Source organism: Talpa occidentalis, unplaced genomic scaffold, assembly GCF_014898055.3.
Source record: "Talpa occidentalis isolate TD23 unplaced genomic scaffold, MPIMG_talOcc4v2.1 talOcc4.14, whole genome shotgun sequence".
Lineage (NCBI taxonomy): Eukaryota > Metazoa > Chordata > Mammalia > Eulipotyphla > Talpidae > Talpa > Talpa occidentalis.
In genome coordinates, this window is record NW_023601433.1 from 47,089,376 (window position 1) to 47,104,602 (window position 15,227).

The 15,227-nt window shown below is 42.6% G+C and overlaps 1 protein-coding gene across 21 annotated transcripts in view; it reads left to right on the plus strand.

The window, feature by feature from the left end:
• The first annotated feature begins 280 nt into the window (after positions 1-280).
• Positions 281-15,227, plus strand: part of PARD3 (par-3 family cell polarity regulator) — a 592,143-nt gene continuing 577,196 nt past the window's right edge. For 10 of the 21 annotated variants that reach the window (XM_054695006.1, XM_054695015.1, XM_054695008.1 and 7 more), the window contains exon 1: positions 310-722. In XM_054695006.1, the coding sequence (XP_054550981.1) occupies positions 603-722 (120 nt within the window). In that variant the 5' untranslated portion in view covers positions 310-602. Of the gene's footprint in view, positions 723-15,227 lie in introns of all 21 variants that reach the window. The other 11 variants (XM_054695009.1, XM_054695003.1, XM_054695012.1 and 8 more) reach the window with 2 other exon arrangements.

Sequence of the window (15,227 nt, forward strand, 5' to 3'; positions counted from 1 at the left end):
GCGCAGCCCAGCGGGGTTTGGAGGGGGACCCGGTGCCAGCGCTCCGGGGCGGCTCCCGAGCCGGGGCTGACAAAGACCGAGGGCCGCCTCGGGGGCTGGCGGTGCGGCGCGGGGTCCCGCAGCCCCGCGCCCGCGGGAGGGAGGCGGAGAGGGCGCAGAGCCGCGTCCGGGCGCTCCGCCCAGCCCGGGGAGCGGGCGCACCTCCCCCTGCCGCATGTGCGCGCTGTTGTGTGCCCGGCCCTGCTCCTCCTCCTCCCCTCCCCGCGCCGCTGCGCCCTCCCCCCGCGGCCCCGAGTGAGCTCGAGCGCCACACAGCCCCGGGCCGCCGCCGCCGCGCGCGCCGAGACGCCGAACAGGTGGCCGGAGGCTTGGAGCGCCGCGGCGGGGAGAGGCGAGCGAGCCCCGGGCGCGATCAGCTGGGCCGGGCCGGGCCGGGCATGCGAGCAGCGCGCCCCCCCGGCGCCGCCGCCCGCCCGCGTCCCTAGCCTCCCGCGCGCCCGTGCAGCGGCCCCGCTGCGCCCAGGTCCACCGCCCCGGCCTGGGGCAGCCCCGGCCGCGGTCAGCGAGGGGCGCGGGCCGGCCCCGGCGGCGGCGCCGGCGGCATGAAAGTGACCGTGTGCTTCGGGAGGACCCGGGTGGTCGTGCCGTGCGGAGACGGCCACATGAAAGTTTTAAGCCTCATCCAGCAAGCGGTGACCCGCTACCGGAAGGCCATCGCCAAGGTGAGGGGCCGGGGGTGCAAGGGGCGTGGAGGGTGGGGGCGGGGGAGAGGCGGGGGGGGAGGTGCGGAGGGGGGAGGGGGGAGGAGGAGGAGGAGGGCGAAGGCGCCGGGATCAATATGGCGCTTCCTGGAAAGGGGAGGAGGGACACGAAGGGGAGGCGGGGAAAGGGAAAGTGCGGCGGCCCGGCCGGGGCCTCGCGGGCGCCCCCGGCCCGGGGCTGCGGGCTGCAAAGTTCTCGGCACCGACCTGGCGGGCCGGGCGAGCGCGGCCGCAGCGCCTGTGCCCCCGCGGGAGCCCGCGAGCCTCACCTGGCGCGGGGAGCCCGCGAGCCTCACCTGGCCGGACGCCTCGCTCGTGTCCCTCGGGGTTCCGGCCGCCGGGCGGGCGCTGGGTACGGGCGCCCGCGGAGCCTGCCCGGGGAGCAGAGCCCGAACCCTGCGCGCCGGGGCGCGGGGCTCGCCCGGCCGGACGCCTCTTCCCAGGCGGCCCGCTGCAGGCGGCTGCAATTCAGCCCCAGGCCTGTCTCCACGCCAGGCCCCGCGGGCACAGGCTGGGAGAAGGAACTTTTTTGGTAGGCGGAGAGTTTAATGATTCCACACACCACCGCGAGTGACTGCATTTCTGCCCCTTGCACTGCCTTCGTCCCGGCGGGGCAAAGAACCGGAGCGACTAGCTCTCTTCCCCCGTCCGATCGCGGACGGAGGCCCTCGGCACGTTTTGGGACCCGTGGAGTGGAGGACAGTGGCAGCCCGAGGTCCGGAAGGCAGCCCCCAGAGGGACACCAGTTCCCGCTGGCTCGGCAGCATTTGTTGGGCACAGAATCCCGGAGGCTAAGAGGCTCCCCTGCAAGCCGAGCCGCCTTGAAAAAGCACAACCCTAAAATCAGTCACCGAATTTAAAAGTTTTCATGCAAGAACCTCATCGCTTACCAACGTGGAGCTAGTTCCATAAGATGCCGGGCTGAGGAGCCAGGGCCCGATTTGCAGAGTTGAGATTTCCCTTTTTCTTTCTGGAGTGATAATAGCATTGTCGGTGCTGAGCTGCATCCTTCTACAATGTGTCAGGAGTGAAAAGGCATTTTCTTAAATTGTTTTATCGGCTATGTCTGTGTTTGACAACAGCCCACGCTGCAGAAGTTACTTTCAAGCACCTGAGGATATTTCTTTTTGCAATAGAATAACGTTTGGAGGAAAGCATTTTCCCTTTTCAAATTTCCAGTTTGTCTCTGGTAGTGGAGTGGCCTGGCTCTGTTCGTTTTGGGGTAGCATGTAAGGGTGACTGTGTTTGCTTAATTGAATGTAGACAATAATAAACATTCTGCAGAGTGCTTCAATGACTTCATAAGAAGAGGTGATTGACAATTCCTTTCATTTTACTAATTTTAAATGCTTGAAAGCAGCCATATTTCACTATGCATATGATGGACTTCGGTTGAATAGTCTATTTGGGAGATACACGGGTAGTTGAGCCACGAGCCCTTGGTGTATTAAAACTCTTCAGAATTAACTATGTCTAAGGTGTTGTTCAGAGTGCTGGGCACCTGGGGTGCCCCTCTGGCTGCTTTGTGGAAAGTGCCCTGTGGGGCATGAGATTCCATTGTCTTCTGAAGGAAGCTAGTGGCATGGGCTGGCATGTTTTTGGTGCAGAAGGGGAGTAGAGGATGCCTCTGGGATATTGAGTGTATGGACTTGAGGGGTCCTGTTTTTAAAAATTGCTAGCAGTGGTTTCAGTCACCTGACAGCACAGAAAAGGGAGTGTAATTTTCTTAAGGTGTCTGGGAGGGCATCCCAAAGAGAAGGGACATAAAAACTGAGTCTTGGTCTTGTTTTGTATATAGAGAGAAGTATAATTGACATACGACATTGTTTTAGTTTCAGGTGTGCAAGAGTTGAGTTTTAAAGAGTAAGTATGAGAGGTTACTGTGTGGAAAAGAAAGGAAGGATGGATGATTCTCAGAGGGTGATGGTAGCATTAGAGTTAGATAATAAACTAGAGAGGAGTTGGATGATTCAGGGGTTTCCCAAATGCAAAAATGCTCTTTAAGTGCAACTCATAGTTTAGTGGGTGAATTTTAAGATGGCTTTGTAGTATACAGAGTTCAGTCATTGGATCACAAGATTGTTGACTCAAGAATGTTGAAAGAGTCTAAATATGTTCTAGGTCTGTTAATATTTTTTTCTTCTTAAATTGTCTGGTAATGGTATAGAATAAATTTTGTTTTTTTTTTTTCCCTGCCAATTTCCCCCACCCTCTTTAAAATAGTTGTGAAGCAAAGACATAGCAATAGTTATTTTAACTTTTATTCCCCTGTATTCTCCTTACCCCTTGTTTAATAGAACAAGGTAAATTTTGTATGGACAATTGGGTAGCTGGGTAGCAGTGGAGTGGTGTTTAGGTTGCTAGGTGACATGAGACATGACAAACTCCCATCTGGTGGGGAAAAATGTGGAAAGATCATGTTTATGGCTTTGTGTAACAACCAACTAAGCTAAGAAAAAAGAAAAAGAGAAAGACAGACCCTAAGTCACTAAGGCTATCTCTGCAGCAAGCATTTTGTGGTGCGGTGTGACTATTTTTCGGCATTATTTTTGAACTGTTTCCTCTTCAGATTAAATTATTATTTTGGACAGGGAAGTACTGTGACTTAATATGAGAAATGCCCTCAACAGGCAGATATTTAAAGACTTATACTTAGTTATAGCTTTACTTTCTTCTAGCGAAAACAAAAAACTCTGCTTGTGATCATTGCTTGTGAAAATGTTTGACCATCCCCTCATCCAAATCCTCTCTAAAGGGGGGTGCTCTACTAGACATTGAGAACCATGTTATATGGACTTTTCTTGGGCTTATAATTGAGTCCTGACTCTATATGTATCTGTGTTTCTCCTGTCTGTATTCATCCATGATTCCGATGGACACAGCCTAAAGCACCAAGTGTAGTGACTTTTTAGTGTGGTGCCCTTGTTTTTGAGGGTTTGCCTGCCGCTCCTTAATTCTGAGTCAATCAAAATTGGTGTGCATGCTGTGCATGCAAAATCAACTTAGGGGAAACATAAGAAGTCCCCGTGCTCATTCTCAAAAAAATTGTTTTGATTTATTGGAAGAACTGCTTGTGTGCAAAATGTCATGTTCTATGAAGAAGTATGAGAGTAAATTCTTGCATTTAAAAAACTAATTTAGAAGACAGAACAATGTGTAAACTCTAACAGTAGGTAGCTGCATTAATTGGGTCTGGATTTCAGAGTTGGGAGTGGTCATTATGTCATGGGTGGGGTTTAGTCTCTGGGGTTTGCGTTGGGCTTAGTGAGAGGGAAGACTGGCCTTGATTTTGGGCAGTGCTTACTAACTGGGTAGTGGAGTGATCTCAGAAAGCACCTGCCTGGCCAAGACCTCTGGTTCTATAGGTCTGTAGTGGGATTCAGGCTGGTGAAAGCATTCATGTTAGACGGTGGGTTAAGCTGAGGAGGACTGTGAATGTCTGGGCAGGATGCTGGGACTTCATACAGTTTGATACAGGCAGGACTGACTGGGGGAATTTGAACAGGGCAGCAATATAGGTTGAGGTGCTCTTGGAAGATGACTGGAACAGTTTGCATGGGATCCCTTTCAGTGTATAAAACCCTGCTGATTGCTGAGCAATGGAAAGGGGAAGAAGGGGTTGAAGGCAAAGTGAGGAAGGAGAGTGACTGGAAATCTTTTAGCTCACTATTTTCCCTTGATGGTCCTTCTTTTGGGAGGGGGTGGATTGGGACTGGAGACTTAGGTTTTTTCACCATTTATCCTTGGAGAGACCAACCTTATAGACCTTCACTTTCCTTATCTCTCTCTCTCTCTCTCTCTCTCTTTTTTTTTAAGATTTATTTCTTTATTTTATACAAGAACCGGGGTGCAGGCCAGATGCGCGGGAGGGTGAGAGGATTCACCAGAGACAGAGCAGGGAACAGAACAGGCAGAGTAGAGGGGAACACTGCTGAGGGGAGCAGTGGGCGCTGCAGGAGAGGTCTGCTGCGCCATGTGGGACCCTCACCGGCTGGCGGGGATCAAACCTGCACTGCAGGCTGCAGACAGCTTCACAGCTCAGTGCTCAACTGCCTGTGCCACCAGGGGAGGCCCACTTTCCTTATCTCTTAAATGAAATAATTTCCTTCAATGCTAATGTGAGTGTTGAACAGGATGATGACTATGAAACTCTTTGGTACTAGAGCTGCCACATGAAGCTGCTTGGTAAAGACTAGTTGAATAACTAATATATTTCATTCACTGAACTATATTTGTACTGCATGGACACTTTGAAAGTACTTAATATTCCTGTTTGGATTTTCCCTCTTTGCTTAAAAAGGTGGTGTGAAATTAATTAAAGAATAGGTAAATATGGTAATATTTGTCTAAGCAGCACCAAAATCAGAAGAGCAAATTGTATGTGCAGGTATACATGGGACTTCATCTGGGTCTCTCATTTTGGGTCCACAGCTTCTATCACTTAAGCATGGAAATCTTAAAGTTATTTAATAACAATTTGTTGTTATTAAAAAAATAACAACTTGAATTTACATACAATAACTTCTAAAAATGTGAATGTGCTTTCCTTTTTAGGGGAGGGAGGACTTTTGATTACTAAAACCATATTTAAAATGGTTTTTTTTGGGGGGGGCCTCCCCTATGCTGCAGGCGGTTGAGCGCCGTGCTGTGAAACTGTCCACAGCCTCTGCAGTGCTGGTTGGATCCCAGCCCACTGGCGAGGGTCCCACATGGTGCGGCAGACCTCTCCTGCCGCCCTCTGCTCCCCTCAGCAGTGTATTTCATCAGTCTGCCTGTTCTGTTCCCCGCTCTGTCTCTGGTGAATCCGCTCACACTCCCTTGCATCTGGCCTGTACCCTGGTTCTTGTATAATTAATAAATAAATCTTTAAAAAATGTTTTTTTTTTTAAATGAATAATCTTGTGGTTAGAATGAGCATGTTATATATTTACAAACTTATTGAGACTTTTAGGAACATAGTTACATTGTTGCAGAATTTGAATGAAAATAGAGCCAAATATAATAAAATGAAATGCACTTTATTGTTAGCATTTGCTATCTTTTCTCTCAAAAAGCAAAAAGAAAATAAATGTGTTTGAAAGACTGATCTTTCTGAAATCCAGGTCTCATCCTACTCTTATCCCAGAGGCCAGTCCTGCTGCTTAGCACAACCTGTCCCTTGCAGGATCCCTTCTGCTTCTAGTTTGTCTCTCAACAAACTCTCCACGCCCCATACTCTCCCCACACCCCATCCTCCACCCACTTGAACTTGCTTACATTGCCCTTCCTTGGCTGTAGCATTTTCTGTTTCTTCTGCTTAGAATTCTTGCTCCATTTGTCTGCTTATCTGTTTGAGCTTCAGCTCATACAGACCAGCCATCTCTGAGAGACTGACCCTGTATTCCAGGATTGCTCGAGTCTCTCTCCTTTGTGCTTTTTCTGGGGGCTTCCACAGCTCCTGTACTGATCTGGATGAAATTGTTTCATTGTGTGTATATAATTTTGTTTTTCTACAGAACAAAACTGTTCCCTTCTCCTTCACTGTAAATGTTTAAAAGCCATGGTGCTTCCTCAATCTTATTTGTATGCTCAGTGTCTGCCACACTGTAGTCTTGGATCTTGAGTAAACATGAAGTTGAGAATAAATACTTCCCATGCATTCTCATACAAAAAGTGCTCTTAGAAAGCTATAACCAGTACTTGCTAATTTTAAGGTTTGGTGTATTTGACATATTGGCACAAACAGATTATAATTGAAACTGAAATTTAGTATGACTTGGAGGACCTGGAAGTATTTTTTTGTGTGTGTCAGTTATTTTGAAGGAGTTCAGTCTGTTTTTCAGAATAAGTGGACGGATATTCCTGAGTTAGCTTTGGATACAGTTCGAGACAGGTAGCCAGGGCAGTGCGGGAATCCAACCCCAGAACACACCTATGCTGGGGCTGGTGCTCTGATTCTGTCATTTGGGATCCTTGGGTAAATGCCAGGGGTAGATAGAAATGTTCAGGATTAGAGAGTCACAGAATGAGTCTGGCTGATGTCAAGTGTTTCATGGATCATAGTGAACATGGATCAGTTGATCACAAAGGTAACATTTGAAGCCCCACTTGACTCACTAGTGATACTCCATCTTTCTTGGAAGGTTTTTACTTCCCTCTGGAGTTTGATGGTGGCTGGTGATGGTGAATACACAACAGATGATTAGAGCCTTCTACATTTTTTTCAAAGATGGAAAGAAATATGTGAAATTGGTCCAGGGAGGTACTTAACACAGGTCATTTTCCACTGAGGTGGGGATGGTATGTTAGGACCACATGGTATGCTTTCCTCTTGTGCTTTGCCACGCGTGCAGCAGTCCTAGCTGGGAGCAAGATCAATGGCAGTAGGCAGGAGGGTGAAAATTTATATCATCCTGCCTATTTCTAGTATCTTTTCTGTATTAAAAGGAAAACAGAAAAATAGATTATATGGAAAATATAATCCGAAAAAAGTAGAAAAGTGGTTTTAGTCATTATTTTATCTTATTTTTTTTTTTTTTTCCATTTGGAAAGATTACATAAAAATGACTTGCCTTCTTAACTATTTGTTTCTCGTATCTGGCTTTCCAACTTTAGATTATTTATGCCATTAAGCTTTATTTTTGTTTATTCTCTTTTTTTCCATCAGCTACTATTAGAACTGAGAAATCAAATTTCATATTCTCTATCTACATGATATGAAATGACAATAATTTAATATTTCTTTTAAAGGTCTCTTAAAAAGACCATACGTATATTAAAAGAAATGAAAACACATGTCTATACAGAGAACACGTACGCAGTTGTTCAGAGTAGCATTATTTATAGTGGCCAAAAAATGGAAACCAAATGTCCATCAACTGAAAAAAATGTGATATTGCCTTATATTGGAATATTATTCATTCTTTTTTTTAAAAGCTTAGGAGAATTTTTTTTTTTTAAAGATTTATTTATTTATTTATTTATTATTTATACAAGCATTGGGTACAGTCAGAAGCGCGGGAGGGTGAGAGAATTCACCAGAGCCAGAGCGGGGAGCAGAACAGGCAGAAGGACCGAAGTACACTGCTGAGGGGAGCAGCAGGCGGCAGTGGAGGTCTGCGCGCCATGTGGGACCCTCCTCCGGTGGCCAGGGAGCAGCCGGGGATCGAACTGGCGCTGCAGAGGCTGTGGGCAGCTTCGCAACCCAGCGCTCAACTGCTGCGCCACCGGGGAGGCCCAATATTATTCACTCTTAAAAGGGAGTGAACTACTCATACATGCTACACATAAATGAACCTTGAAAACATTATGCTATATGATGGAAACAAGTCACAAAACACCACATATTGTCTGAGTCCATGTATATGAAATGACCAGAAAAGGCGGTTTAGATTCAGAGCGTAGGCCTGAGGGTTGAGATAATGGAGATTGTCTACTAATGAGTTTGTTTTGGGGGTGATAAAAATGTTCTAAATTTAGATGCTGGTGATGATTGCATGACTGTACAATACTAAAAACATAGACTTGTATACTTTAAACAAATTTTATGGCATGTGATTATATTTCAATAAAGATGTTTAAAAAATAGACTATATTAGCCACTATGAGCAAAATTTATTTTTAGGTATTTCATGGTTGTGAGAATCCCATAAAACATGTGTCCATGCATCAGGGATACTCACAACCTCAAATGAAAACTGGTTATGTTTTGGAGTTTTCCTTACAAGGTGTAAACCTTGCTCTCTTTGGCCTTATTCACTGTGTCTCTTGCTCTCTGGTAAGCTCTTGACTGCTAACCGTCCAAGGCTCCTGGTCTCTCCATATTCTTCCTCTCATCCCCCAAAGGTTTGACCAAACTGTTTACTTGTTCTCTCTTAGCCAGAAATTCCTCCCTGCCCCGTTCACCAGCTCCTTTGCTGAACGAGACGGACTAGGTTGCCCCAGAGATGTCCATAATAGAAGAGTTTTTACACAGGGTTTGTTTTTGGTCCTCAGTAGCTTTGCAATTTGTCAAACCTCAAAACTCTGTGACTCTTAGTTTTCCCATGTTCATATTACCGTATTCACAAGTTCTGGGCTGGACTCCTATCAGTCCTCTGAGTGATGGACATTCCTAGTCTGTGTGATTGGTTATTGTACCCTGGGGACCATAGGCATGAATGATACACAGTGGCTCTTAAGTGGAGCAGAAAGAGTGTAGACTGTCTTTCCACCCATCTTCCTATGAGAATATTTGCTTTCAGTATATTGAAATGATGGGTCTTGCCTCTCCTCCCACCTCCCAGGTTAAACATGTTCTGTTGAGAGGTTATAGTTGGACGTATCATGTCCTTGAGAATTTCTTACTGCTGCGAGAGAAGTATCTTTTAAGATAGACTGTATGCTTAGAAATGACTTGATATGCTTATTTCCTTTGTGAATTACAACTAATGTGCGATACTGCATGATACTAAATGTATGATATGCATATACATATGCATTGTGTATATTCATAAAGTTGGTATTTTTATGGTGCTCTAAATTTAATTTGTTTTAGGAATGACTGTCATCGTATACTCTTGCTTTTGATGTTCTTTAATATTCAGATATTATAAGACTTAATTTTTTGGAACTCATTTTTTCTGGTGTATGTGTTATTTTGGTTCTTGTTATTGTTGCATCCCTTTAGATTAGAACATTATATTATAGGGATTGTATATCTGAAAACGCCTCTGAGATATTATACAATAAAAATCAGTGTTCTTCAGCACTCCAGAAAATGACTTACTGTGTATCTCAAAAATCTAAAATAGCTAGATACTAATAGCATGTTGTGTCAACAGATTTAAAACATAATGAAGAAAGTGCTATTTTTGAGTGGGTAGTTGTTATGAGAGTGGGTTTTTTTTGTTATATATCTTATAAGCATATAATACAAACTGCAAAAAATTGTATTTTAATTTTCTAAATTCAATGTTAAATCCAAAATTAAAGCATAAATTCTTTTTAAAAAAGATTTATTTTTAATTTTTATTATTTATTTATGCATACAAGAACTGGGTCTAAGCCAGTCGTGCAGGGGTTGAGAGGATTCCCATAGACAGGGAGCACACTGAGGGGAGCAGTGGGCGAGACAGGAGAGGTCTGCTGCGCCATGTGGGTTAGCTCCCTGGCCGGGGATCAAACTCATGCTACAGTGGCAGACCATAGCTTGATAGCACTGAGACTTTAACCCCTGTACACCAGGGAGGCCCAAATCATAAACTCTTTTGAACACCACAAAGGTATTGAGGTATAGTTTATAATTCTGAAACCTAGTGTGTACAGTCATACGTAAGTAATGGTTAGTCAGCTTGCTGCCCGACAGGATTATATTTTAAAGAGATTTCTCTTATTACAGCCAGCAGCACCTGCAAAAGGAGGTAAAATATTCAGGATATTGGTATCTGATGTACCACCACACAGGATGTGACTAATCGCTAAATCCATTAAGGTTGAATGTAGGATACATATGCTACCTTTACCACTTGGTTAGCAATCTGAAAAAAAAATCTTTCAGATAAACAAAGAGGATCTGGAAGTGAAATGTGTTATTTGAATTGGTAACTGTTGTAACAATTACATCTGCAAGATGATGATACTTCAGTATATGCATTGTCTGAGGCATATAAAGGGCTATATTTTAAATTACGAAGGCACAAATTAATAGGGTTTTTTTTTTTTTTTTAAATCCTGGAAAGCTAACAAAACCCCAAACTTTCTATGATTTCTATGATGTTTTTCATCTTTCACATTTTCTGACTCAGCTTTTAAAATATAGATGTTTGCAAAATCACAAAAAATTGAAGGTTTCATGGAGGCAAGCACATCAGAGACACAGTCTGGACCAGGAGTCAGACAAACAGATTCCATCATTTGTCTGAGAGCATAAGACCACAATTCTTGGCTTCTTATACCACCTACTTCATGAACTTGTTAGGGTTCAAAATGATAATGTTAAAAAGCATTGTAGGAAGTAAAATGAAGTAGATTTTAGCTGGTAATAATCGTTCTTTTTTGCTAAGAGTATTTGGTAAATTCTTCTAAGTTTTTTCTCATTCACATTAGAATTGCACTAGATATAAGAAATTGAATGTATATTAAAGCTATTCTCCCTTAAAATTATGGAAACATTCTTCTGCAGTGTAAGAAATATGATCCCAGTAACATTGACTTAGATGTTCCAGAGATGATCATCATGGAAGAGCTTTTCCAAGTTTTGGTTTTCACCTCATATAGTTTTGAGCTTTGCCATATGAACCTATTTTTCTGTCAGTAATTTGGGAATGTTATATTTTGTTGGTAGTAATGCAGATTAAGTGACTTAATGTAGATAATGCCTTTGTCATGTTATAGAATTAATAGATCTTTTTCTAAGTTTTAAAATAGCTTAGGCATTACTTTAATGACTAATTTAAAGTCTTTTTGATTTATGATACTAAGTGCTAGTTTTTCAAGTTGATTTGTTAAAGGGTCATTTTTCTTCTAAAAGTACGATAGAAATTTCAATATTAGTATTTACTAATAAATTAATTGTAAATAGAGGGAAAAATTCTCGGTCCTAAGAATGTTCTGATTCCCCAAGTTAAAGTCTACTCATTTACAGGCTAAGGAGAATTGTGTTTGTTTAACCATCTTAGCTATGTGGCCTTTTCTACAATTAACCCTTGTTACTTCCAAAATAATTGCAACTGCCATGCTGCTAGATAAAAGGAAATTACATTATATATACATATATGTATATATAAATGCACAGATGTTTTAAAGACCTTCAGCATTTATTAACTACTAGTAGTTCTGAGAATACCCTGGATCTCAAAGAGATGATTTGAGTTATAAAATAAAATGAGGAAGCAACTTTTTTGTGACTTACAATGCTTTATTATAAAACCTGTATAATTCATATGCCTATTCCACTTCTTTACTCTTCTCTGAATCTTAAGATGTTGGGCAGCTAAATCAGCAATAAATGAACATGAAATATCTGGCTAAAGTTGGTAGTTGACAGATTGATGTAACTTTTAATACCTTAGTTCTGCTAAAGGCGTTCAATGCCACTCACCTGAAAACTTCACCCAAGAGTTGACCTATTTATCATACTCAGTAGGGAGTGGTTCCTTGAAGGCTCCCTGAGGTGCTGGGCATGGCTATGTTTTTACATCAGAGAGGCTAAGTTATCAAGAACATGTATCTTCATATTCAAGAGGACCACCTCCTCTCATTCATCTTTTCAACACCACACTGCTGAAAACTGTTTTCCTCTCTTTTAGGATGTTAAGTATCTTATTAATTAAAATGATTTTCCCTCCCCCAATGTGTTTAGGGAGGTTGCTAGGTAGAGATTAAAATAATAAAGTTGTGCAATGTTTTGACTTCAATCCCTTTCAGTATGTTTGTAAACCTTGTTTCCCATGAGTGTATTCAAAGCTTTTGTTTCACATAGGACAGGAAAAAGAGATATAGAAGGACAGGAGGTTGGAATATGTATAAATATCTTCCCTTCACAGCTTCCTGTGTTTTGGTGCTTTGCAAATAAAAGTGATGAATGGTACTTTCAAAAACTTTCCAGAATACCCCAGCGTTTTACAGCAAAATAACACTAGAGAAATAACCTTCGAGTTTTTTTTTTCTCCAGCTTTTTTTAGGTATAATTGACAAAATTGTAAGATATTTAAGATGTAAGTAATGATTTGAGACACACACACACACACACACACACTCACACTCATTGTGAAGTTTCCCTCCATCAAATTAGCACACCATTACCTCCCATATTTCGTTTTTTTCTTTCAGTGAGAACATTTACATTCTCTCTTTGGGGTAGTTTTAGACAGACCTTAGCCTGTTTGGATAGGTAGGATGTGTTGGAGTTAAGTCTAAAGCAGAAGACTTGTTGGTCCATGGTTGTTTTTTTCCACGTAAGAGGAGAAAAGCTGCTTCCTTTATAGATTTTTTTTGCCTTTATAGATTTACAGATGGTATTCTCAGCTCGTTCTTTGCTTTTGGTGCCATTAAACTTTTTTAGGTCAGGACTGAGGATCGAAAGCTCTTGCACAGATGCTGTATTGGGGGTGTTATTTATCCATTGGGGAGTTGTTGAGAAAGTACCTTTAACAATCAAAGAGTCGTGTTTTCTCAGTTTCACTTCATTAAGGAGTTTCAGAGAGATAGGAAGAAAGCCAGTAAACAATGATAACAGGAAATAACAGCAATAATACCCGTATTGTCAAGAGTAATGTTTTGTGTTATGGTGGGTAAGGTGGATAGTAATGAAAAAGGGAAAGGAAAGGTCAAGTTGAGTAGCACATGTGAGATAGGGTACGAGTCGGGTGGTGTCCTCTGCTGCTTGGGATAGAAACAAGACAACTAAGATGCATGGTTTTGGATCAACGGGGAAGAGAGCTTATGAGCAGTGAACTAAATACACTTGCAAGACTTTCTCTTCAGGTTTCTTTGTGCCTATGCATCCATGAGTTGTGGGAACAGTAATATGAGAAAAGACTGTGGCACACTTTCACAAGGCCAGTAGAGAGTTCCTTTTACATATTTTCATACTCTTAGAATATTCCCATCAAACAGTTCCCACCCCCACACCAGCATGCCAAGGACCTTGGCTGATTCTGGCAATTTATGTTTCTGGCCGGAGGCCTCATGAACCTGGTGAGAGGTTTTGTCTGCCCACCTTTCAGTTTTATTGTCTTAAGCACAGTGTTGTTATTTTTGTTTTTTCCTGTCAACATGACTGCTGAGAGCCTATGTTTTTGTACCTTTTACATAGTACCAGAAGTAAGGAAAGAGGACACAAGACCAGGTTGCCCTTTTCAGACAGAATTCGCCAATCTTCACTTGGACACTTGCACTGTCAGGTGGGGCTCACGTGGCCGTGCCTCTTCAGGCCAGGCTAGCCCAGTGTTCCTGCTGTGCTGGGTGCACTTAGCAGCCAAGAGCCTGGGACAGCACTCACACATCTTGTGGTATGACTGACAAGAGGTGATTGAAACAGGAAATCACTTCCTCAAGGGTTTTGAACCACAAATCGCAGATCTTGGAACATTTAGAATAGTGTCTTCAAATATACTGCAGCTATACTTTACTAATACTGAATTTTATAGACATGATGGAAATTAGTTAAGAGTAAAATGTGTCTGATAGCAGAGTCCATGTAAGAATTTTTTTTTTATCTCATTCAGAAGTTTCAATAGTACTTTACCATACATTGATTAGTAAGAATGTTGTTTGGTAGTGAATATATACTTAGGTATTGCTGTACAATAAGTGACCGAGTCTTGATGTCTTAAGAAAACAATTGTTTAATTATATCTCATGATTTTGTGGGTCAGGAATTTGGGCAGGGCTCACCTGTGGGATTCTTTTGGTGTAATTGGGGTTACTTGGGATATTCAACCAGCAGATAACCTATCTGAAGGGTTCTTGTGGTTTTATTAACATGTCTGGCACTTAGTAGGGGTGACTGGAAGCTTAAGGTCCCTGTGACTGTTGACTTGCAGTGTCTTCAGCACTTAGATCTCAGGATAATTGAACTTGAAATGCTGTGGCTCTTGGTTCCTAGAGAAAGTGCCAGAGGAGTCAGGAAGAGAAAGCTGCCACCAGTACCTGGAAGCCAGCTTAGCATCTTTATCCCTTTTTATGTACCAAATCTGTCACAATGCAACTGGGAGTCGGCAGGGGGCGAGGAGGGGTAGATGTCATAGACTCTTTCTCAATGCTAGGAGTGTTAAAATATTTATGGCATCTTTATTCTGCAATCAGAATCAGTAGAATCAGTATGTGTTTATGCTTGTGTGTGTATGTTAGTGTGTGTGTGTATTGCATGTAACATCAAACAGTCTTTTTATTGTTTTGTGTCATGTTTTAAAATTGTCTTTTTCTTGGTCTGGGTGTGGATAATAAAATATATCCTGAACTTTCGAAGTCAACAAACCTAGAGTAGTTTGTGTTCATAATTCATGAGCCCAGAGATGTGATAGATTTCCCAGGCTATCTGGTAGAAAGATAATAGTAATAACACCTTAGCTTTATGTGGCATCTTCTCTGAGAGCTTCAAAGTGTTTGTGTCACTCATGATTCCTTTTTTTGGAATATCCTGTGAGTTGGCTAGGCCTTAGTACCCCCAAATTCATATGGAGATGAAGTAATTTCATGAGTCTACTAATGAACTGTGTTCAGAAGGCAGTTCTTCTAATGATCTGTGTACTAATTAGAGCTTGAGTATGAACTTAACGCTTTTTAGATATGACTCTGGAAAATGATGGAGATCAAGTTTTATTTATCCGGTAACTTACATTACATACCATGCCAAAGTGTCAGGCTTTAAGAATAGTTATTTTTTTTTAATGTGAAATTTTTTTTTGGTGGAGGCTTAGAGAGTTGAATCACAGGGATGTTTCTCTTTGAAGAACTAAATTCCACGTGCTCAGCAAAGAGCATTCCTCTGCCTGGAAGCCAGCA